This window comes from Scyliorhinus torazame, chromosome 17 (assembly GCF_047496885.1).
Source record: "Scyliorhinus torazame isolate Kashiwa2021f chromosome 17, sScyTor2.1, whole genome shotgun sequence".
NCBI lineage: Eukaryota > Metazoa > Chordata > Chondrichthyes > Carcharhiniformes > Scyliorhinidae > Scyliorhinus > Scyliorhinus torazame.
The window spans coordinates 12,033,080-12,059,393 of NC_092723.1; the positions used below are offsets into that span (position 1 = coordinate 12,033,080).

At 49.8% G+C, this 26,314-nt stretch overlaps 1 protein-coding gene across 1 annotated transcript in view; it reads right to left on the minus strand.

The window, feature by feature from the left end:
- Nucleotides 1-26,314, minus strand: part of LOC140394559 (Fc receptor-like protein 5) — a 136,352-nt gene that overhangs the window by 11,432 nt on the left and 98,606 nt on the right. The window contains exon 10 of the mRNA XM_072481918.1: nt 3,460-3,783. Coding sequence (XP_072338019.1) covers nt 3,460-3,783 — 324 coding nt within the window. The remainder of the gene's footprint in view (nt 1-3,459; nt 3,784-26,314) is intronic.

A 26,314-nucleotide genomic window follows, 5' to 3' on the forward strand; every position in this document is an offset into this window, starting at 1 on the left:
TGGTTGGTATCATTGATCTCTGTGTAATTTCCCCCTCACTGGTCACAACTGAGAGGCTGCTGATCGTCGGCAGTGGGCTATTGGTGATTTAACTTTCTTTCCTGTACCTGAGAGTTGGTGGTACACAGCTACTATTGGGCTATTTGCAGGGCTCAGATTGTGGACCACAATCCAGATATCCCCCTTTTTGTCATCAATTTCACGTGAATGCATGGAACTGCCGCTTGTTAATATTGGGAACGGTCATTTCCTGCCACTTGGGTTCAGTTTCCTAAGCTTGCTGCAATGTTGGGAATCTTTACCCACTGGCCGTGAATACGTCAAACCTGCCAGCAGTTTTCTGACCATTTAGTTCTAATGTTCCATGTTCCTGTTGGGGGACACTCCCTCTCCATCCCCCATCCCCCCCCCCCCCCCCACCCACACGCACCCCCAAACCCTCCAGTGTGCACTAAAGACAATTGGCTGAGAGTATTTCATTAAATTACTTGTTTCATTCATACATTAATTACTTAATGTATGAAATAAATGGTGTTGATTTGGCAGCTTTCACAACCTCCAAGAGGAAATGCTGCTCATTTTGGTATTTCTCAATGCAATCATTGGGTAACGTATTCCTCTCACGCTGCAGAAAATACAACTGCCACATTCAAATTGACTAAAGTCTTCCTTGTTTCAGAACCAGGGGCATCATTTTATGGGGCCTGGAGACTTCAATTTTTAGGACAAGGCAATTTGCAATTTTGTCTGTAATGATAGGATGTTAAAGCACACAGGGAGGAGATTCGGCCCATCGCTTGTATGTTGGTTCACTGAAAGAGCTCCCGGTTAATTGCTTTTCATTGACCTCCCCTCAAACACTCATTCATTTGCTTCCTTCCCTTTGATAAACTATTATTGAATTTGTTTGTCAACTTATTCCATTTGAGCATTCCACATTCCAATAACGATTTGCATCCATTAAATGCTCCTAATTTCTCCCTTTGTTATTTACTCCATGACATTTTTCCTAAACCAGGCACAACAGTTAGACACTCCCGGCACGATTTAACCAGAAACATCTATGTACGGTTTGGGGCGGGTTTACCGGGGCGTTTCTCAGTGGCTGGAGCCCGGGTGACACAGCCAGGGTGCAGGATGGCAGTGCCAAGGTGCCAGAGTGCCAGAGGGAGTGCCAGGGTGCCACCCTCCATGTCCCCAACCACTTGGGGGTCTCCTATGGCCTGGGAGACACCCCACCCCCCACTCCAGGTGCCGTTATGACTGGTCCACGTTTGTAGAAACCAGCACTAAATGGCATCCTGGCGATGACTCTCAGGCACGGCCGTTAGGTCCAGGGCACCGGGAGAGTCCGGGAGAATCCTGCAAAAGGATATTTAAATGAGACTAATAGCTCGTTTAAATACGCTGACCTGTGTCACGTCCAGTGAGGGAGAGATCCAAATTGCGACGTCCCGCGAGACTCCGTTAAATCTTACGAGGCGTTTCGAGCGTCGCAAATCTCACAAGAGACCTCCCGCGAGATTCAGCGGCCTGGTTCAAACACCAAGTCGGACGCGACGAGGCCGCAAAATCGTGCCCTCCGTTTCACACCTGGCTAGGATTGGCATGTTGGTTTATAAAGTCTGCAATATGTGTACAGGTTTTGGTGATATTTTGAATGCAAATGAAACAAAAATTGCTTTTTGTCACAAGTAGGCTTCGAATGAAGTTACTGTTAAAAGCCCCTAGTCTCCACATTCCAGCGCCTGTTCGGGGAGGCTAATACGGGAATTGAACCATGCTGCTGGCCTGCCTTGTTCTGCTTTAAAAGCCAGCTATTTAGCCCTGTGCTAAACCAGCCCCAGGATATTTTATTATCCTGCCCACCTTTCATGAGAAGTTCCCCTCTGGGGGGATTCCAGAGCTGGCATCGGGCGGGGATTGGAAGAATGGGGGACCTGTTCATCGACGGGACGTTTGCGAGCCGAGAGGCACTGGAGGAGAAGTTCGAGTTACCCCCGGGAAATGCCTTTAGATATATGCAGGTGAGGGCTTTTGTGAGGCGACAGGTGAGGGAATTCCCGTTGCTCCCGGCACAAGAAGTTCAAGATAGGGTGATCTCGGGTGTATGGGTCGGGGAGGGCAAGGTGTTGGAAATACACCAGGAGTTGAAAGAAGAGGGGGAAGCGCTGGTAGAAGAGTTGAAGGGTAAATGGGAGGAGGAGCTGGGGGAGGAGATCGAGGAAGGTTTGTGGGCTGATGCCCTGGGTAGGGTTAATTCCTCCTCCTCATGTGCCAGGCTCAGTCTGATACAATTTAAGGTGGTCCACAGAGCGCACTTGACGGGGACGAGGTTGAGTAGGTTCTTTGGGGTAGAGGACAGATGTGGAAGGTGCTCAGGGAGCCCGGCGAACCATGTCCATATGTTTTGGTCATGCCCGGCACTGGAGGGGTTCTGGAGAGGAGTGGTGGGAGCAATATCTCAGGTGGTGAAAGTCCGGGTCAAGCCAAGCTGGGGGCTAGCAATATTTGGAGTAGTGGACGAACCGGGAGTGCAGGAGGCGAAAGAGGCCGGCATTCTGGCCTTTGCGTCCCTAGTAGCCTGGCGAAGGATCTTGCTAATGTGGAAGGAGGCGAAGCCCCCCAGCCTGGAGGCCTGGATAAATGATATGGCTGGGTTCATAAAGTTGGAGAGGATTAAGTTCGCCTTGAGAGGGTCTGCGCAGGGGTTCTACAGGCGATGGCAACCGTTCCTAGACTATCTCGCGGAGCATTAGAGGAAGGTCGGTCAGCAGCAGCAGCAACCTTGGGGGGGGGGGGTGGAGGGGACGTCCTGGGAGGGGGGGGGGGGGAGGGGGGGGGAAGGGGGGACTGCCTGGGAGGGTGGATGAGCAAGAGATAACATGAAGGGTTGGGGAAACTGGCACGTACGGGTGAGGGCCAGTGTACAAAGCTGTGTAAATATATCATTTTGCCATGTATATATATCTTGCTCTGCGCGATTTCTCGGTTTTTTTTGTTACGAGGGGTGAGGGGGTTATTGTTTGTAAGGGAGAAAAATTGTGTTAAAAAACTTTAATAAATATATTTAAAAAAAAAGAAGTTCCCCTCTGAGCACATTCTGTTCCCTTACGTTTTACCACGTTTTACCACCATTCGCACTCTCAGTCATGGCACCATTAACACCCCCTTTGTCTGATGTCCACAACATCCTATTCAATCTCTCCTTTACTCCGACCTATCCCTGACCTTCTAGTCTGCCCCACCTCCTCCACCTGCCTCTCTGACAATGTAAATTAAGACATTTCTACCTTTCTTCCAGCATTTTCTGTTTTTAATGTCTTGTTCAGAATGTTACAGGAGCCAAACAGAGTGAATTTTGTCAGTGGCAGTGTCTCAGATTGACTGAAGGAAGTTAACTAGCATCCAGTTTCGAAAAACTCAATCACTGAATGGTTCGTTTACAGTTATACTTACCACTGTTTCCAAATAGTATCACATAACTGCAGCTCTGCTCTGAAGAGTTGATCACCGAAACATTCACCATTTCACTGGATTGTTCCCCCTGATTATTTGAGGCTGTGCAGTAATATTGATGCTGTTGCTGTTTGAGGGATTGACAACGGAGATCCAGTTCCTTGGTGTCGGAGATCTTTGAATCTCCAGACGGGGTCTTTTCATTCCATGTGTACTGAATGGGGAGGGATCCCCAGACAGACTCACAGGAGACGGTCACTGAGCCCCCGGAACATGAGACATTTAGCGGTGATAAAAATTTCAACACAGGAACAGACACGGATTCTGTGGGAAAGAAACAAACATTCAGGTACTGACTGAGGATCTAAAAATTAAATACTCTCCAATGTTTTGCCCTTCAGCATTCCAGCCAGAGTTGCCCATGTCAGAATCTGACATGTTCCTCACTGTGGGAGGTTGGATGTGTAATCAGGGCTTGGGAATTGGACATTGGCAAAAGTTCTGAGTCCTGACATCGCGCGTCAAACTTCAGGAACACCCAGCGCAATTTTCAATGCTTCAACAAGTTCAAGGCCAAGAACTGGGCTCACCGTCCAGTCAGAGCCTGTGGGCAGGCTCCAGATGCTGCAAGGCCTCAGTGGCTGAGGTGGGGGCTGCCGGTCTGAGTAAGGAGGCAGCGAGGGGTAAGCCCGTGTTGTTTTATTTTATCCTTGAAAATCCCCCAGCCGCCTGACCATGACCCTGAAGGGGCAATCTGCATTTCCCACTGAAGGTTCCACTTGGTGTAGGAACCACTGGGGAATTTCTTTGCCATATTGACTGTCCAACACTTGACGGCAATCCAGCGACTCTCAAAATGTTTCGGAGATGGGCTGCAATAGCGAATTGGCATGAAGACGGACAGCACCAAATTGTGCGCCCACCGCTTCTGATCCCAACACAGTAATTGTTAAAATCCCAGCCCCATATCTGCCTATCCTCCTGGAGGCCTGCGTTGCCATGTCCGTCTTTATATCAGGTCTCCAGATCAGGACAACAATAATAATACCGAGGATGTGTCAACATGGGAAGCGTGACTAACAATGACTCATTAAGTAGTTGGCAGTGAGCTTAAATTATCTGTGGCTGAATTGGTTGCGAGAATCTGAGAAGCTGCGTTTTTTTTGGTCGCCCAGTGGGGAACGCACCCCCCCCACCCGAGGCTGCACTCAGTCGCATTTCCTGCACTTCGAAGAGTGATGCCCCGACCTCTCGACCCCCTTCCCCCCCCTCCCCCCAACTCACCTACAAGGGGGTCCTTGAGCTCCCCACCCCACACCCCACATGGCACCTCCGGGTCCGATCTCCGGCACAGGAAAAATGCCACAGAAACAGAAAATACAGCACCTGTGCAGAGAGAAGGGAGCTAACGCTTCGAGTCTGGATGACTCTTTGTCATAGCTCCCGCAGGCACCGCAGTAGTGAGAAGGTGTAAGAGCCCCTGGGTGGGAGAGGTTTTGACACCCTGGTCCCTGTCGCCCCCAAACCGAGAGCCAATGAGGGTGGCCCTGGCCCTGTGCCCTTTGTGGGAGTGAGTGCAGTGAATCTCAGAGGGTGTGTGGGACACACGCACTGGAGTCAGGCCACCTCATGAGTGGGTACACATTGTCCCTGAGGAGCCATCCCTCCAGCCATTGCTCTGCCTCGAAAATGGCTGGGATCTGTGAGCGCCCCAAAATGTAGTTGTCATGGATACTCCCTGGGAATTGGGCACACACCTGCATAATGTGTATAGCACAGTCAGACACGATCTAGACATTGAGTGAGTGAAATCCCTTGTGGTTGGCGATTCTTGCCCTATGCCACCATAGGGAACAGCGACCACGACACCACACAACCCTGCCATGGCAATCTCTGCAAGACATGCCAGATCATCGACATGGATACCACCATTTCACGTGAGAACACCACCCACCAGGTACACGGTACATACTCGTGCGACTTGGCCAACGTTGTCGACCTCATACGCTGCAGGAAAGGATGTCCCGAAGCGTGGTACATTGGCGAGACCATGCAGACGCTGCGACAACGAATGAACGGACATCGTGCGACAATCACCAGGCAGGAAGGTTCCCTTCCAGCCGGGGAACACTTCAACAATCAAGGGCATTCAGCCTCTGATCTCCGGGTAAGCGTTCTCCAAGGCGGCCTTCAGGACGCGCGACAACGCAGAATCGCCGAGCAGCAACTTATAGCCAAGTTCCGCACACATGAGTACGGCCTCAACCGTGACCTGGGATTCATGTCACATTACATTCATCCCCCACCATCTGGCCTGCGAAATCCTACCAACTGTCCTGGCTTGAGATAATTCACACCTCTTTAACCTGGGGTTACCCCATCTCTGGATCTGTAAAGACTTAATTACCTGCAAATGTTCGCATTCAAAGCATTGTCTGGCATCTTTGAATTTGTCTATATATGTGTTTCTGGAACATACCTCTTCATTCACCTGAGGAAGGAGCAGTGCTCCGAAAGCTAGTGATTTGAAACAAACCTGTTGGACTTTAACCTCGTGTTGTAAGACTTCTTACCGTAGGGAATGCAGAATCACGTGGGTGCAGTCTATGACATCCTGCATGTGGAGCAGGCCAGCTTTGCGGGTGAAGCCGATGGCTCTGTTGTCCAGGCTCGCCTGGTCCCGAGCAAACTTGATGCACTGGTGAATCCTCGCAAATAGCGCATCCATCACCTCCCTTATCTCCTTACGTGCGGCAGACTGGGAGATGCACAGATCACCCGTGCAGCCCTCAAATGAGCCACTGACGCAAACGTTCAGAGCGGCAGTGACTTTCAGGGCAACGGTCAATGGGTGACCTCCCAGTCCACGTGGTGCCAACTCTTGCATCACCTGGTACAGGTGGTCCACCGTCCCCCAGGACAGATGCAGTCTTCTCCAGCACTGGACCTCTGACATTTGGAGGTAGGAAGTTCTGAGGCGATAGACCCATGGCTGGTAGTGTCTCCTCCGAGACCCTGCCACATGTGGCCCTGCTCTCAGTAGATCAGCAGGCCCTGCCTCCCCCTCCGCTGCAGGACATTAGTCCTGGCTGCCAGCAGCGGCACGTCAACATCAACGTCAACGTCGATGCTGCTGGTCAACAGCAATCTAAAGGGCTGCCCGTTCGACTGGCTCCATGATTCTCCTGAATCAAAATCGGAAAGGAAGAAAGCGTTGAAGTGAGCAATGAGGAGTCCTGACAAGGCCCTGGCCCTCTGCCCTCTCAGGATCTGGGGCATCCGCCCAGACACATCCCTCCATCTGGATGCACTTCCAATGAGCCCCACTCCCTCCCCTAATGGTCAATTCTCCACAGTTGTACCTCTTAACTTCACCTTACTGAAGTGCCTCGATCCTTGGGAGCCTTAGTCGGCCATATCAACCCCCCCCCCACCCCCACATCTCCCTAAGGGTGAGGACTGCGGCTAGTTGACTGCATTGATTTGACCTGCCTTCCTGACTCATGGGGGAAGGAGAAGATGCCACGCACCATGTCCTGGACAGGGTCATTAGCAGGCCTGATCCGGTATCCGCCAGGGCATCCGCCATGCTTCAGCTCCATCGGGAGGAATTACCGACGCCGTGTTTCACGTGTGGTTTCAGTGCGGACCTGGGTCACCATACAGCCTGGGGGACCTGGTTGGGCACGGGAGTATGCACCATGCTAACATGTGTACCTTTCACCTCCTACCGACAATGGACTTTGGAATCCAACCAGGAATGGTGGCCGTCAAGCTAGTCGCCGCATCCCTGGGGGATACACTGAGGCTGTAGGAGCTGGAGCTGCTCGAGGAGGACCCAGCAGCAGTGGAGCCGGCCTCAGAGGAACAGGAGACAGCCGGTGAGGAAGGGGAGTCGGTCACCCAACAGGCCGAGGCGGAGGTGGTGGGAAGAAGGCACTGTCTCAGGCCCCGTGTGTACCAGCAGTGATACCCCCTCTGATGCCAGCTTAGCCCAGCACATCCCTCAGATCCATCTGACAGAGCACCGAGGCTGGCTGAAATGTTGTGAACAGGTGTTTATTGTGAAACGGTGAAAATATATACACAAGTTTGTGCCCTAGGCCCTAACTCTATACTGTGCTCTGCACCCATGCCAACCTAACTGGTGTCTACCTTTCTGGCATGCGGGCTTTAAAGCTACGCCTATGTGGATCCCCACGTGGTACATCAGGTGTGGGGGGGGCCTGCTGCAATTCTCGCCCTATCAACTGGGACCCCTTTGGCGCCCATCTTCAGAGCGACGGGCCTGGATGCTGCTCGGGTGTCCCAGGTGGTGTGGTGCCGCCTCATTCTGCCTGCTGCCCATCAGACGCGTCAGGGACAGGAGGGGGGGGGGGGGTAGTCCGAGGCGCTATGGTGTTCCAGCATCTCCCCTCCGGGAGTCACTGGCATGGGCCCCATCGTATCCTCCTTCCTCGGGGTGTCCATTGGCCCCCCGGGCTACTCCATGGTATGGGGGTGCAAGCGGGGCTAAATCCTGAGGCTCCCCCGCCACCTGCCAGTCCTGGCGACCCTCTCTCGTCTCAACCAGGGTCTCGATATTCATGGTCATGGAACACAGGGTGTGGAACACCGCCCTCTGGGACTGTCCCACATCACCCTGTAACTGTGCCACCACCTTCTGGGTCTGTGCCATATCAGCCAGTGACTGTGCCACCTCCCCCTGTACCTGGCTCAGGTCAACCAGCAACCGGGCAATGTCGCCGACGCCCTCAGCCAGGACCCGCTGTGACTGGGTCATGCTCTGAAGCGCTGCTGCAATGTCCAGCTGGCCCTGTCCTGGGCCTCAGCCACCTCCCGCTCAGAGTGCCCCAGGCCTTGAACATCTAGACACATGGCCAATACCTTCACCCAAGGCCTGCACCGTGGACACCACCCGTGCAGAGCTGGCCAGGGTAACGCACATGGTCAGCACTGCCTCCTGCTCCTGGTTACTGAGTCCCCTTCGCGAAGTCCCTGACTCTGTGACTGCGTCTCCACTATCGATGGGACCGCCTTTCCAGAAGCCCAAAACACATCTGTACGGCAGCTAGTCCGTGAGGTCACCCTGGGCCGCCCTCCAGCTGCCTGTCCCCTTGGGGGTTCCTACCTCCCCCTCTGATGTACCGCAGCACATGTGCGGTGAGCATCAGAGAGTGTCCTCGGAGCCTCTTCACTACTACGTCCAACCCGAGGTGAGTGTCTCTGGGGTCGCTGGAGGGTGTTGGAGACAGATGTGTCTCTGGTGGGGGGGGGGGGGGGGGGGGGGGTGCGCGGGGGTGGTGGAGGTGGTGGTGACACACATGCCATGAGGAACTGCATCTTAGCAAGGTCTCACTTACTCACTCAATGACGACCTCCGCCTTGGCGATTGCCCTCTCTGCGGGTCCACCAACCAGGACCAGTGCCCGCTGCGGTGAGGGGCCGCAGGTTCGACGGCCCCCCTCCATTTGTTCCCTCTCCCGGCGGATGTGGGCCACCTTCTCCTTGGAGTGGGGGGGAGGGACAGTAGACGCACAGTGTTGCACAGCTGGATGCATGAAGCACAGGGGGTGTGTATGGTAGCCGGTATGGGTGCTAGCACAGGGTGCAGGGTGGGGGGGGGGGGGAGTTATGGGTGTGTGGGACGGGGGTTAGTGCCAGGGGCACAGTGCTGCCAATTCAACCTGACCGCTCTGAGGAGGTCGTGCAGATCTTTGCGGCACTGTTGTCCGCCCCTGGCGTGGGCCCACGGCGCCTACCACCTGCACCCAGCACCGGTGTATGGCAGCGGTTGGCAACCTCCTTCCCACCCCAGGGTACAGGGTTACCCACCTCTCCTCCACTGCATCTAGTAAGGCCTCCAACTCCGCATATGCAAACCAGGGTGGCGCTCTCTGAGCTGCCACCTTGTTGGCTGGGATGAGTGTGTGTGGGGAGCGGAGTGCTGAAACGCGGCTGCAGCTTGTCAGCCTCCCGAGTGTCAATCCCGACTCCGGCGTATCCAACACCGTTTCTCATTGGAATCGATTGTGTTCTACGTGGTGCCGGTGCTCGTCCATTAACTATTGCAGAATTGTTCGGGGAGCGGTGCCAATTGTCGACGTCCACCGACTGTCCCTGCGTCAACACTGAAACGGTGAATCCTGCCCAGCATGTTTAATTTCAGAAAAATACAGGAAGGCAACTTCCCATTCAGGATCAGGAGATACAACATCTGCACGTCAACCTCCTCCCTTCTCACTGCCGAGGGGGCGACACAATTGAGATTCATGCCTATTGAGTTACCATGTGCCAAGTATTTGAATTCTCAGTGTGGACATGGAGTACGGGAGATTTATCTGTAATCAATTCGTAATATCATCTTTTCTTTAGATTTAAAGTCAAAAGATTTAATTACAGGAACACGCACACACAAGCAGGAAAGAAACCCTAAAAAATAACATCAATACAGAATGCAATATTACAATAGCATCACCTAATAAAAAAGTTAATGAGAATTAAAAGAGTGCCTGAAAATCAACATGTGAACCCTTCAAATGACCCTTGAGAAAATCCTTAAGAGGACCCCATGAAAATAACAATGGTTTTGATCCTGATCTGCAGGTCTGCCCCTGAATAAAATGAGCTGGATTTTCATTAAGTTTCAAGTGATACTTAGTTAAAAAGGTTCTCCTCATCCCCTTCTGCCAAGTCACAGTCTCCCACCACCCCCAATCCCGTCATGAACCCAATGCCCCATTACCCTCACCCACGAACATTCATGCCCGCATGTCAAGCGCTGCCCTTCCTCCCCTCACACCATCTCTGCCCCTTTACGCGCCCCCATGCCAAGCTCTTCCCAGCACCCACCCCCTTTGTGGACTGTGAGGGGTGACGAATAAAATGGGGCGGCACTGTGGCACAGTGGTTAGCACCAAAGACCAAAGTTTAATTCCAGCCTCGGGTGACAGTGTGGAGTTTGCACCTTCTCCCCGTGTCTGCGTGGGTTTCCTCCGGGTGCTCTGGTTTCCTCCCACAGTCCAAAGATGTGCAGGTTAGGTGGATTGGCCACGCTAAATTGCCCTTTAGTGTGCAAAGATATGCAGGTTAGATGGGGTTACGGGGTTAGGATGGGGGAGTCATCCTATGTAGGGTGATCTTTCAGAGGGCCGGTGCAGACTTGATGGGCTAAATGCAGGGATTCTATGGAATGGGGGGGGGGGGGCGGGGTGAGGGCGGGGGGGGGGGGGGGCGCCTTTGTGCTTAGATTGTAGCTGGGACAAAGTCCCAAGGCATGAGGTGGGCCTTTTAAATATCCTGTCACCGTCCTGGCAGCCCCTTTGGCTACCTGTGCATTTCGTGGTGTGCCGCTGGCCCCCAATCAAGTCAACACCCTCCCCTCCCACCCGCTGCAGAGTCTCGGGATATCGGAGCCGTGTTTCCTTCCAGAGAGAACAATTATCAGACATTTCAATCGAGAACAATAAAATAAAACTGAGAAATGTACCGTAAGATGTTTGAATCTCCACAGAAAACATTAGATCGAGACCATTTCTTTCAATTCCACAGCTGTACCATCCTGCATCTGCTGGGCGAAGATCGTCCACAGTAACAACAAATGTTGTTTGTGACTTGTTATCAGTGATTGAAAATCTTCCATTTTGCCAATTTGTTTGTGCTAAAACTTTACACTGGCGCGTCGCGCCGTGACACCAATATTTAATATATGACTTGTATCCTGCATCATAGTGACAATGTATTGTGATCGCTCTTCCCACAATTCCTCGCACTTTCCTTTCTGCCCACAATGCACCTGAAACTGAGGAGACAACATTTCAGAAATTGATCAGGAAATAATTGCTTAATTCAAACAGATACACTTTAATGAGTTAAATTCCACCTAGTTTGTAATGGAAGTAAGCATTTATATAGACACTTTTCACAGCCTCAGTGTGTCCCAAAGCATTTCACAGCCAATGATTTACTTTTGAAATATTTGGGGTATTCTCTTGACTTACTGGGAGAGCATGGGGAACCTGGAAATTAGGGTTCTGCCTCGTATTGTGGGGTTCAACTCCAGTGTGCCATTCAGTGACATCATCAAGAGTTTTACAAACCAAATTGACAAACCTGATTCGCAGTCGAATAAAATAGCAAATTACCATGGATACTGGAATCTGAAACTCAGACACTTCCTCCGCCCTTCCCCCGGATCATGATCCCACCACCAAACATCAAGCCATTGTTTCCAGGATGGTCACTGACCTCGTCATCTCTGGAGATCTTCTCCCCATAGCTTCCAATCTCATAGTCGACCAATCCTGCGGAGCCCGCTTGTACCTCCTTCCCAAAATCCACAAACAGGTCTGCCCTGGTAGACCCATCATATCACCCTCTTCCTGCCCGACGGAACTCATTTCTCCCAATCCTGATTCCATCCTCACTCCCCTTGTCCAGCTACTTCCCACCTGCATTCGTGACTCATCTGATTCACTACGTCACATCAACAATTTTCAGTTCCCTGGCCCCAACCACCTCCTCTTCACAATGGATGTCCAATCCCTCTACACTTCCATCCCCACCAGGTGGGTCTGAGGGTTCATCACTTTTTCCTTGAGCAGTGGCCTGGACAAACCCCGCCCACCACCACTCCCCTCCGTGTAGCTGAACTTGTTCTGTCACTCAAGCATTTCTCCTTTAACTTGTCTAACTTCCTGCAAATAAGAGCTGTAGCTATGGGTTCCAGTTATGTCTGTCTTTCTGTGGGTTATGTGGAATACTCTTGTTCCAGTCCTACTCAGGCCTGCTCCCACAACTCCTTTTCCGCTACATTGGTGACTGCATTGGCGCTGCTTCATGCTCTCAGCTGGACCTGGAAAAATATATTCATTTTGCTCCCAATTTCCATCCTTCTCTCACTTTTCATGGTCCTCCTCCGTCACTTCCCTCCCCACCCTTGACCTTTCTGTCTCATTTTCCGATGATAGGCTGACCACCGATATTCATTGCAAGCCACCGACTCCCACAGCTGCCTCGACTACAGCCTCTCACACCCTGCTTCCTGTGAGGATTCAATCCCACTCTCCCAGTTTCTCCACCTCCATCGCATCTGTTCTGATGACGCCAACTTTGGAAGTGGTGCCTCTAACATGTCTGCCTTTCTCATTAATCGCATTTCCCCCCCAAACCAGCCTGACCCATCTCCCGCACATTTATCCTCAGCCCTTTCCCTCCCTCCCAGAACCATGATGCGGTCCCCCTTGTCCTCACTTTCTCCCCCAGTAGCCTCTGTATTGACAGGATCATTCCTCCGCCATCTCCTCCAACTCCGGAATGCTGCCGCCACGAAACACATCCCCCCCCCCCCCCCCACTCACCCACTCTGTCAGCAATCTGTAGGGACCGCTCCCTTTGTGGCACACTGGTCCACTCCTCCCCTGCCTCTTGTCTCCTCGCTCCTCACCCTTCAATGATGCAAATGCTCACTTTCAGGTTAAGCAGCATTTCACTTGCACTTCCTACAATTTGGTCGCTTCCCCCAAAGCCGTCTCCTCTACATTGGGAGATCTTCGCTCAGCCTGCAAGCATGACGCTAACCTTCCTGTCGCTTGCCATTGTAACTCAGCACCTGGCTCTCATGCACACACATCAGTATTTGTCCTGGTGCAATGCTCTGGTGAAGCCCAACGTAAGCTGGTGGAGCAACAACTTATCTTATGATTAGGCACGTTATAGCCCTCGGGACTCAATCTTGAATTCAGCAGCTTTAGGTTTTAACTTTTCTCCTCCATCCTCAACACCTTTTTAAATAATATTCCAAACATGTATTGCCTCAATGTAAGCCCCCCTCCCCTCCCACACCAGGCCACCCGTCCTTTGGTCTTAACGTTACTACATTTTGTTGCAATCTCTCACAGCTACGCTTTAATATCTAACACACTCACCCTTTCATTGTTTCCGATGAGCAATTTTAACTCAGCAGTTTGCTCTCATGCCCACATGTCCATGCTTGGCCTTCTGAAATGACCCAGTGAAATCCAATGCAAACTGGCGGACCAGAACCTCGTCTTCCGATTCGGCACCTACAGCCCTTAAAGCTCAACATTGAGTTCCCCAAGCTTTAGAAGGTGAACTTTCTCCTCCATCTTTTTTTAATGTCCCAAACATTTCTTTGCTTCTACGCAAAAAACCCTCCCTCCCCCTCCCCCACTGGGCCATCTGTCACTTGTTTCTTAGGTTTTGCTACAACTTTGTTGAGATCTCTCCCAGCTCCCACTCATCATTGTTCCAGCTGTCCCACCCTTTTTGGGAGAGGAACCCAAGCTGTGCAGAAGAAGTTTACAGCAAATCACAGGATCAAGCTTCAAAATAATTAAAGGACTTGGGAGAAGAGCAGAAAAGGAAAAAGGGCGCTGGAAATAGTAAAGGTGAAATTGGAGAGGAAATGAGATCAGATCAGAAAGAGGAAGTACTGAACAGAGGAAGATTGCAAAACAGACAGAAACATACTTCAGTTGCCTGTCCATCAGGACATGAAGCACTCCTCAACAAAAAGATAAGCGAGAGGCACAAAATATTATGGGGAGTGTTAGGAGCGTGGGAAGGTAACAAGATTAACAGTGAGCTTGCGATGAAAATAGCGGAACCGATAAGTGGTTAGCACTGCTGCCTCGCAGCGCCAAGAACCCGGGTTCAATTCCGGCCTCGGGTGACTGTGTGGAGTTTGCACTTTCTCCCCGTGTCTGCGTGGGTTTCCTCCGGGTGCTCCGGTTTCCTCTCACTGTCCAAAGATACGCAGTTTAGGTGGATTGGCCACGCTAAATCGTCCCTTAGTGTGAGGTTACAAGGGATGGGGTGAGGCATTGGGCCTAGTGTGGGGTTCTCTTTCGGAGGGTCAGTACAGACCCGATGAGCCAAATAGCATCCTTCTGCACTGTAGGAATTCTATGTAACATGACTAACAGGCATCTAAAGGAATAATGAGATGTAATTTGCCCAGTAACAAGATTAACCGGAGTCTAGAGACATTGAGGTGAAAATAGCATTATCAGAAATATTGTTGACCAGAGATCAGTGGGACTATACACGTGATAACGTCTAAAGACTAGGGGTTGGGTTTTCCATTTTTGGGACTATGTCCCCGCACCAACGGGAAAACTGTTCTTTTACGCCAAGAAAGCTGGCATCAAAAGGCCACAGATTCACGGTCTTGCAGGGGGCTAACAGGCAGCTGTCGTGGAGCTCACAGATCCAGCTGCTGATACGGACCCCCACACCTCCGGGTCAGAGGCCTCACACGCGCAATGCGGCGGCCTCCAGTGGCTGCGCCGTGCTCCATGGCGGACTCAGCCCGCGGACCTGGACGGGCAAAGTAGTGCCCCGCATCGCCGCTCACGGGCCCCCAGTCCCGAATGAAGCCCCCCCCCCCCCCACTGCCCTCCGATCGGCCCTTCCCCGACTGTGGCGGCCCCCGTACTGAGTCTGTAGCCGCCATGTGAGGATCCCGGACGGTGGGACCATGAGAGGTCCACGCCATCGGGAATTCGGTTGGTCGGGGACGGAGAATCGCCGGGTGGGCCTCAGGCAATGGCCTGAGGCGGTGGATACTCGACGGGGAGTACACAGATTTTCAGGGGGCGGGGAATTGCGAAACTGGCGCCAGTCCCGATTTTGTGCTCCGTCGCCGAAATCGCGTTCGGCGCCGGGCTGCGGAGAATCTAGCCCAAGGAATTTGAGAGATTTAAACAGTTGAACCCACTGAGGGAAATATCAAATAGACTGAACAGCATAACTGCGAGCACCCTCATTGGGGAAGGAGGCTAGTTCTCCAACCAACAGTCAGACAGGCCAGTTCCATCTACGTTCTGAGCCATGGAGACCTTTTCCATCCAGCATTTTGAGGCACATCAGATTGCAGGTATTCCCCTCCAAAAGTCACAGTTTTGTGCCTTCGCTGAACTAGGAAGAGACGTTTAACAAACTTGACCAGTTAAGCGGTATTGTCTGGCAACTATTAGCTGGATTCGACCCAAAGATTTACTAAAATTGGATGTTGCTTGGGAAAGGGGGTGTCCCAGTGAGCTCAGGAAATGTGGGCATATTTTGGGAACCAGAAGTAATTTCAGATACCACTGTGTTTTTAGTTAATAGTGTATTTAAGTGTCATCGTGTATAAGTGCCTTTTGTCATGTGTTTTTTTCTTCCTTTTCTTTAACTTTAATACACATTCTTTATTAATTGTTCACAAAACAACCAGATTGGTTCCTCAGTGGGTTGTATAGTGCTTCTTACAATATTTCCAAATAAACACACACCAATAAGAACCAATGTCTCAAGCTATCCAATGGGGTTTTGACACTCTCACAGACAACATCAGCAAGGTTCGAAATAAAATTGGGGGCTCATCTGGAATTTTACAAAGCACAATGTGGTAGTCACCACTAACTGTACATTAGATGTAGTAACTGTATATTAGATGTAGTACGTTAAGGCTCCTCTACTAGAGGTACAGGGGTAAATCCCTGCCTGCTGGCTCCGCCCAGTAGGCGGTGTATAAATGTGTGTGCACACCGAGCTGCAGCCATTCTGGAAGAAGCTCCAGGAGGCCACACATCTCTGTTCAATAAAGCCTCGATTATTCTCTACTCTCGTCCGTGTAGTAATTGACAGTGCATCACACAATTCCTTTTGGGTGTAGGGGTTTTGTGACTTTTTAAATGTAACGAGAATGAGCAACACATGTTAGTTAACATAAGGAGACTGCAGAGATGGGCCTCGCTCTCTGCCAGGCTTCTTTGGAAGTAGACAATATAAATTTAGCAAATTTGAAAAGTGTACCTGAAGATAAATTGATGGAATTAGCAGATACATTGGAATTAGGATTATCGACAATGACCAACAAGGGATCAGTGCTGGGACCTTTGCTGTTCGTAGTATATATAAATGATTTGGAGGAAAATGTAACTGGTCTGATTAGTAAGTTTGCGGACGACACAAAGGTGGGTGGAATTGTGGATAGCGACGAGGACTGTCAGAGGATACAGCAGGGTTTAGATCGTTTGGAGACTTGGGCGGCAAGATGGCAGATGGAGTTTAATCCGGACAAATGTGAGGTAATGCATTTTGGAAAGTCTAATACAAGTAGGAAATATACAGTGAATGGTAGAACCCTCAAGAGTATTGACAGTCAGAGAGCTCTTGGTGTACAGGTCCACAGGTCACTGAAAGGGGCAACGCAGGTGGAGAAGGTAGTCAAGAAGGCATACGGCATTCTTGCCTTCATTGGTCGGGGCATTAAGTATAAAAACTGGCAAGTCATGTTGCCGCTGTATAGAACCTTAGTTAGGCCACACTTGGAGTATGATGTTCAATTCTGGTCGGCACACTACCAGAAGGATGTGGAGGCTTTGGAAAGGGTGCAGAAGAAATTTACCAGGACGTTGCCTCGTATGGAGGGCATTAGCTATGAGGGGAGGATGAATAAACTTGGTTTGTTCTCACTGGAACGAAGGAGGTTGAGGGGCGCCCCCCCTCATAGAGGTCTACAAAATTATGAGGAGCATAGACAGAATGAGACTTTTTACCAGGGTAGAGGGGTCAATTACTGGGATGCATTGGTTTACGGTGCGAGGAGCAAGGTTTAGAGGAGATGTACGAGGCAAGTTTTTTACACAGAGGGTAGTGGGTGCCTGGAACTCGCTGCCGGAGGAGGTGGTGGAAGCAGGGACGATAGTACATTTAAGGGGCATCTTGACAAATACATGAATAGGATGGGAATAGAGGGATATGGACCCCGGAAGTGTAGAAGATTTTAGTTTAGACAGGCAGCATGGTCGGCGCAGGCTTGGAGGGCCGAAGGGCCTGTTCCTGTGCAGTACTTTTCTTTGTTCTTTGTTCTTTGTTCTTACTTTCAACACTCTTAAGTCTGAGAAAGACCAAAAATGGGGAGGTGCCAGCGAGAAAGAACAATCAAGCAAGAGAGAGAATGATTGAAAGTTCAAAGGAGGCTTCACCTCAAAATAAAAAAGATAGTGTTGCGGGGATCAGAGAGATGAGGAGAGTTAGTTGCTTTCTTTGAAACTGGGCCAATCCAAGGTTTGGGGCTAAATGGAAAACTGATTGGAGTTATAAATCGTAAAAGGGGAAATATGAAATCGGAAATGGGAGAACAGAAGCGGGGTGGATTTATGCACGGAGGTAATGAGCAAACAATAGGAAGGATAAATGTGCACACCCAATCGTACAGCGGCAGAGTGACCAGCGGATGGCTGGTATGTTTAAGGATTTTGGGTGCGGAGGTAAATATTTCTATGTGGACAGACTAGAACGGGGAATGATATCAAAATCTTAAGACATACAGGTGTGAGGCAATTGTAGATTGTTCCTCACAATATTTCCAAACAAATATAAACCACTGAGAACGAGTGTTGCAAGTTACACTTCGGAATTTTGAGACACTCTCACAGAATAACATCATAAGAGCATAAGAACATAAGAACTGGGAGCAGGAGTAGACCATTGGGCCCCTCGAGCCTGCTCCGCCATTTAATAAGATCTTGGCTAATGTTTTTTCTGGACTCAGTTCCACTCACCCGCCCGCTCACCATAACCTTTTATTCCTTTACTGTTCAAAAATCTATCTACCTTTGCCTTAAAAACATTTAACGAGGTAGCCTCAACTGCTTCACTGGGCAGGGAATTCCACAGATTCATGACCCCTTGGGTGAAGAGGTTCCTCCTCCACTCAGTCCTAAATTTGCTTCCCCTTATTTTGAGGCTATGCCCCCTAGTTCTGCTTTCACCCGCCAGTGGAAACAACCTCCCCACTTCTGTCCTATCTATTCCCGTCATAATTTTATATGTTTCTCTAAGACCCCCCCTCATCCTTCTAAATTCCAATGAGTACAGTCCCAGTCTACTCAACCTCTCCTCATAAACGAATCCTCTCAACTCTGGAATCAACCCAGTGAATCTCCTCTGCACACCCTCCAGTACCAGTACATCCTTTCTCAGGTAAGGAGACCAAAACTGTACACAGTACTCCAGGTGTGGCCTCACCAGGACTCTATACAGCTGCAACCTAACATCCCTGCTTTTGAACTCCATCTCTCTAGCAATGAAGGAGAAAATTCCATTTGCCTTCTTAATTACCTGCTGCACCTGCAAACCAACTTTTTGCGATTCATGCACAAAGACACCTAGGTCCCTCTGCACAGCAACATGCTGTAATTTTTTACCATTTAAATAATAGTCCATTTTGCTGTTATTCCTACCAAAATGGATGGCCTTACATTTCTTAACTGGGAGGTTTGATGCAATAAAATTAACAGAGTTGTGGCTGAGAGTGGATTGGTCTGGGAGTTTAACATTACTTGTTAGAAAAAAGATTCATTGTAAATGGAGGAGAGGCGACAATACCACCAAAAATCTCATTCCATCGTAATCTGGTAATATTAAAATTGGCAGGAGTGATAATCAAAATCCTGTTGCTTACAATTAAACATTAAAGGAAAAAGTTTTGTTTTAATAATTGTAAAGTACCCAATTTTCTTTTCCAATTAGAGGGCAATTTAATGTGGCCAATCCACTTACCCGACAGATCTTTGGGTTGTGGGGATGAGACCCATCCAGACACAGGGAGAACATGCAAACTCCACACACACAGTGACCCGGGGCCGGGATTGAACCCGGGTCCTCAGCATGAGGCAGCAGTGCTAACCACTGCGCCAACGTGTCGCCCAAGGAAAAGGTTTACTTTTGGGAAGAGTAATATCGACAACCGTCTTCCAGTGAGGAACAGTGTCACTGATCGAGCCTCATATCTCATCAACTGTACTTTAAACAACAGATATAATGAGAAGCTTGAGACATGTGTTCGGATTGCGAGATTATTACCACAGCAGCCTTCAATATATATTGGACATCGGATTATATTACAAAGATATTCTAACTAAAAATGGCTTTCATTTTTAAAATGTTGCTTGTCTAGATTTTTAAAAATTTACTTGTCCTTAATTCCCCTTTCACAATGAATATTGCAGTTTTAATATTTGGGAAATATATCCATGGTGGGATTGTACATTCACAAGGAGAAACAATACATCACAAATATTATTCATTTCTTTTTGCTGAGGATTTTGTGCCTTAAAACCCAGGAGACTTCCCAAATCTAGAGAGACACGAGGCAGACAAAGCAAATACGTATGTCTGTTTTCAACAGCTAACTTTTGCTGGGACTGGTCACTCGCCTGAAACCTTGAGGGGCACCACTCCACATCGAGCATGACTGCCTGGGAACCTCTCCCCCTCTTACTGACTGCCTGCCGTGTGTTGGGAGGATTTGCAGGTTGATAATCAACCTGTTTGTCCCCGTAAGCACACACCTTCCACTCCCATCGAGAGCAGGAGTGGGACTCGAACCTGGAGCTTCTGTCTGAGATACAGAGGCTTTACCCACTGCGCCACAAAAACTCCTTTTGTGTCGTTTCTGTCTCCAAATATTTTAAACATCTCTGCCGTACGGCCTGTAGACTAGAATTCAACTAACGCTGATTATCTGAATATTCAGCTCTTGCTGTTACTCACCGGGCAGAGAACAAATAAGAAGAATCAGAATCCGCATGGTCTTGTTCGAGATCAGGTCAGTTCTTGTCGTCAGTCACCCAGCCCTTCTTTCTCACATTGGAATAAGTGCCTCGTATAAATTGTACAAGGAATTTAAATGAGGAAGAAGAGAACAGGAAGCCGGGTCGTGAAACCACAATAAGGCTGCACAAAATCCTTGCTCAAAGGAACTTGAATGTCTGCCAGTTATATTCAGCAAAAGAATGACAGTAATTCTCTGAAAGAAAATTAAATTCTGAAACCAAGGTGTTAAAATGTCCGAACCAATGGGTAATACTGACCCAGGCTAAGTTTTATAATTAATTGTGGGGTGAGTTAGTACAGCACCCCCTACCATTGTTATCAAAATCCCATGAACCCCTCTGGAAGCAGGGCTGGTTTAGCCCAGTGGGCTAGACAGCTGGTATGTGATGCAGAACAAGGCCAGCAGTGTAGGTTCAATTCCCGTAACAGCTGAGAATTCTGAATTCTCCCTCTGTGTACCTGAGCAGGCGCCGGAATGTGGAAACTAGGGGCTTTTCACAGTAACTTCATTGCGGGGTTAATGCAAGCCTACTTGTGACAATAAAAGGGATACGATTATTAAAACAAGTACTTTTTTTCCTGCTCACAAATTATTTCTCTAACGAAACAGAGATTTAGTAACATTTTGTTTTTGTTTGCTTCATGCGAATCTTGTTAGTCGCTCTGAGCAACAATTCTGTCAGGATGAGGAGATCTGAGCTCCTGGATGTGCAGTGGAAGAACACCCTCAGCTCTACTCACCAGATCCACAAACAGGCTGTGAGGCAGATTTCAATCAGAAAAGGTTCTCAATTCTCAGAGAGAAGACTCTGGCTGTAAGGAGATTGTGATTGAGTAACTGGGAGGAAGATTCCGTTCCCAGGTGAGGATAGGTGTGCTCACCGCCCCGTGGCATGGGGTCGTGTATTTCCCACGATGTAGTTGGTGGTGAGTGAGCCTGGTGAATAACACATTGTTTACACGTTGATCTGAATTTAACACTCAGGAAGCGGGTCCTGATCACCCCTGGAATTGCCGGCAGTGATGTTGGGTGGGTGACATCATCGCGTCATCTCGCATGACCTTGTTTGGCGGATACACGCTAAAGTTGGAAGATTATCGACAATAATTAAATGGGTACAGGGTCAATGTTGCGGACTTCCAGGGCAACTCCCTCACGACTGTATTCCGCTGTGCCACCACCACCGCTGCTGGGTCTGTCCTGTTGGTCGGACAGGGCATACCAGGGGTAGTGACGGTGATCATAGTGACTTAAAGTTCCGTTTGTGAGCGCTATGCCTCGGCGATTCCCAATCGCTAGCAGTTGAGGTGGAGGCAGCTTGCTGCCTCTAATGCCCTGTGGGTCTTGATTACCTTGGCAATCTTCCTCTGGCCAGTGGAGCCTCTACAAGCCCTCCTGTCTCCAGCGCCATGGCTGGACACTCCACTGACATTGTGTTTTCATCATATGCAATGATGACTGATGGAGGGGCGGATGGAGTGAATGCTGCCATCATCCATGTCACCCTGAGGAGAGACTGCAGATGTGAGCTGCAGTTCATTCAGCAGCATGAGGTTGGTTTGAACCTCTCAGATTAAAATTGATGGCTGGAGAGCTAGCAGAATTACTTTGTTTTTAAATTTAGAGTAGTCGATTCTTTGTTTCCAATTAGGGGGCAATTTGGCGTGGCCAATTCACCTACCCTGTACATCGTTTTAGGTTGTGAGGGTGAGGTTGTAGGTGCCATTCAAACCAAATCCCAAAGGGAAACTTAGCAAGCTACCACAACTATTTTATTTTTGAATTTTACTCGGAGAAGACATGTACTGAAGTCAGGAGCCACAAATTCCAGTAACTAATTTTGGGATTAGAAATATTAATTTATTAAATTTATTAACAAAAGAAAATAATTAAACATACAAGATTACATTTACACAATAAAAATTAGTCTACTTTGTTAGACTCTGAAATAAACACCCCTTTGTGTGACAATCCCGTATAGATACTTCATCTATTAACATTTAAATAATATTATGACAAGGCACACCCACTGTTGCTGTAGGGGAGGGCTTTTCTCTCGCGGCTACCACTCTGCTGCGGAAAATCAAAAAAGTTGAAAACAAAACCTGGCGTTCTGGAAAAACATAATTTTCCAGGTTGGCTGGAAGCTCACTTTGCTTCTTCATAGTCCTAGCCCAGCACAGAGCGCACTACAGGAAGTTACAAAGCCAGCCCCCAACACTGCTCCCAAGGTCTCTTTAAATATCTTTGTTCTCTTTTACCTTTTCACATTGTCCTCATCTTTCTTCCAAATTTACCATCCCTGGAATATAACAACCTTTCAGTTTTCCCTATTACCACCACTTTTGGCTGAAAAAAAATGGAATAACGTTGTTTTAAAATTTTTTTATTTATCACCTTTTCCAAAACAACAGTCAGTGACAGAGGGGCGGACGCGATGCTGCCATCATCCACATCATCCTGAAAGAAGATTGCAGAAAGGGCTTGAAAATCGCCGCTATTGGATAGGTTCAGGTTATTTTACTTCAAAGAAAGGAGGCTAAAGAGAGACCTCATTGAGGGGTACAAAATCATGAGGGGCCTAGATAAGGTAAACAAGAAAGACCATTTGAAAGGTCAGTTACCAGGGGACATAGATTTAAGGCAATTGGGAGGAGGATTAGATTCAAATAAATTAGATGAAAAACGTTTTCACACAGAGCTGGTGGGTGTCTGAATGCACTTTGTGAATGGGTGGTTCAGGCTGAAACACTCAACTCCTTTACAACGTACCTGGATCGGCACCTGAAGTAGCCTGAGAGGCTATGGACGTGGTGCTAAATAGTGGGATTAAATTGAGCGGCTAGTTTTTTCCCTTTTTTTGTTCAGAGCAGAGACGATGGGCTGAATGGCCTCCTTCTGTGCTTCCTATAGTTGTACAGATTGGATTTTTCCACTGAGCATTGCAATCACTGGCTGTGTCAGCTTAATGCTGCTGATTATTTGCTGATCTCCTTGTAAAAAACAGCACAGCTCAACATCTGCCTCCTTCATGACATGTCAGAGGGGCTTTCAATATCTGCAGATATGGCTGTTAGGACATCTTCGGAGGTGTGACCAGGCGGTCGAAACTGGTGTTGAATGACTCGGACATGCCTTATTTCCTCTACAATCACTGAGAACATCACAGCCTCGAACTTACTGATAATAATGGGCTGTGAATGAGGCACACCTTTATTAATGTGAAAACCAGTCAGCGACATGTGGCAATGGAGAGATCCCCCATGAATTGTAAATTGCCACAAGTTAGTGACTGATTTGTGCCACTGCACCATTAACTTCCCAGCTCACCGTTAACCTCGCTGAGAGTCTGATGACGTTGCTACATTTGCCCATTAATAAAACTGGCAGTTTCTGGAAATGGGTTTTCCACCCTGACGGCACCCGGATAATGGCCGCCATTGAGAAATTGGCTATCATGCTTTAGCAATGTTGACCTAGAGGCTGGATGCAACGGGTTTGAGTGGGCACAAAGTCAGGGGCCGGTTGCATCCCTTGAACGCTGGTTCTATACTAGCCTATTCACGAAGGTGATAGATCGAATCATCCCCCATCCCCTGTCTGGGTGGTTGGATGGTTGGGTCAGTTCAGTCCTCAGTGAGATTGAGGATAGAGCTATCTGTATTGGGCTTTATTTTGTTTTTTTCTGTTTGAATTTAAGAATCCGTGCCTTTGCCCTTCACTGGCCTGGGCAGGTTGTGTATCCTGGAGGGGTCTGGGTTCTTTCTGACTCTACCTTGAGGTGGTAGATTTTCCTTTGAGCCACATTTTTCTCTTTAGATCTATTCGAATGGGAGGATTTGAGTGATGGTGAACACTGAGGGGAGGCTGGTCTGTTGAAGGCAGGGATTGTTCTCGGTATCCCTTCCGTAATGGCGGTAAGTGGGCGGCACTGGTTGATGTTTCTGGGTCAGTTTGGGCAGTCCTCCCTTGGAGGGCGTTTCTTCTTCTCTTCATCTGATGAGCAAGGTTCTGTTTCTATTCCTGGTCCACTCTGAAGGTTTGGGGGAAGTTCCCCTGGTTGTACCGGCGAAGGCTACTGAGGGAAGGAGTCATTGAAGCTAGCAACAGTCCCTGGAGAGCTCAAGTAGTGGTAGTAAAGACCGGGGAGAAGCATAGGATGGTCAATGACTACAGTCAGACCATCAACAGGTTTGCGCAGCTGGACGCGTACCCTCTCCCCCGCATATCCGACCTGGTAAACAGGATCGCGCATTACAAGGTCTTCTCCACGGTGGATCTTAAGTCCGCCTACCACCAACTCCCCATCCGCACTAGTGACCGCTAGTACACTGCCTTCGAGACAGATGGGCGGCTCTACCACTTCTTAAGGGTTCCCTTCGGTGTCACCAACGGGGTCTCGGTCTTCCAGCGCAAGATGGACCGAATGGTTGACCGGTACGGTTTACGGGCAACGTTCCCGTATCTCGATAATGTCACCATCTACGACCACGACCAGCAGGACCACGACACCAACATTCGAAAATTCCTCCAGACCGCAAAGATCCTTAGCCTTACGCATAACAAGGATAAATGCGTGTTTAGCACCGACGGCCTAGCCAGCCTCGGCTACGTAGTGTGAAATGGAGTTATAGGCCCCGACCCTGAACGCATGCTCCCCCTTATGGAGTTCCCCCTCCCTCACTGCTCCAAGACCCTGAAGCGCTGCCTAGGGTTTTTCTCTTACTATGCCCAGTGGGTCCCCAATTATGCGGACAAGGCCCATCCCCTGATTCAATCCACAATTTTTCCCCTGTCGATAGAGGCCCGCCAAGCCTTCAGCTGCATCAAAGCAGACATTGCAAAGGTCACGATGCACACCATCGACGAGTCCCTCCCCTTCCAGGTCGAGAGCGACACGTCTGACGTAGCTCTGGTGGCCACCCTCAACCAAGCGGGCAGACCCGTGGCCTTCTTCTCCCGTGCCCTCCATGCTTCCGAAATCCGCCACTCCTCAGTCGAAAAGGAGGCCCAGGCCATAGTAGAAGCTGTGCGACATTGGAGGCATTACCTGGCCGGCAGGTGATTCACTCTCCTCACTGACCAACGGTCGGTTGCTTTCATGTTTGATAATGCACAGCGGGGCAACATAAAAAACGATAAGATCTTGCGGTGGAGGATCGAACTCTCCACCTATAACTATGAGATCTTGTATCGTCCCGGGAAGCTAAACGAGCCTCCTGATGCTCTATCCCGCGGCACATGTGCCACCGCACAAGTGGACCGCCTCCGAGCCCTCCACGAGGACCTCTGCCACCCAGGGGTCACTCGCTTCTTCCACTTTATCAAGACCCACAACCTGCCCTACTCCATCGAGGAGGTCAGGACAGTCACCAGGGGCTGCCAAATCTGCGCGGAGTGCAAACCGCACTTCTACCGGCCAGAGAAAGCGCACCTGATAAAGGCTTCCCGTCCCTTTGAACGCCTCAGTATGGACTTCAAAGGCCCCCTCCCCTCCACCGATCGCAACACTTACTTCCTGAACGTGATTGACGAGTACTCCCGGTTCCTATTCGCCATCCCCTACCCCGACATGACTGCAACCACCGTCATCAAGGCCCTCCATAGCATCTTTATGCTGTTCGGGTTCCCCGCTTACATACACAGTGATAGGGGCTCCTCCTTTATGAGCGACGAACTGCGTCAATTCCTGCTCAGCAAGGGCATCGCCTCGAGCAGGACAACCAGTTACAACCCTCGGTGTAACGGACAGGTAGAGAGGGAGAACGGAACGGTCTGGAAGACAGTCCTATTGGCCCTACGGTCCAGGAATCTCCTAGTCTCCCGCTGGCAGGAAGTCCTCCCGGATGCCCTCCACTCCATCCGGTCACTGCTTTGTACCACGACCAACCAAACACCTCACGAACATCTCCTTGTCTTCCCCAGGAAGTCCTCCTCTGGGATCTCGCTCCAGACATGGCTGGCAGCTTCCGGACCCATCCTGCTCCGAAAACACGTGCGGGCGCACAAGTCGGACCCGTTGGTCGAGAGGGTCCATCTTCTCCACGCTAACCCCCAGTACGGCGTACCCCGGCGGCCGGCAATATACGGTCTCCCTATGAGACCTGGCTCCCGCCGGATCCCCACGCACACCCCAGCCACCAGTCCCACCCCCCCACCCACCGATGCACCCCGCAGACGCTCCCTTCCCAGGTCAACCGTTTTCCCCACCAGCGCCGTCTAGGG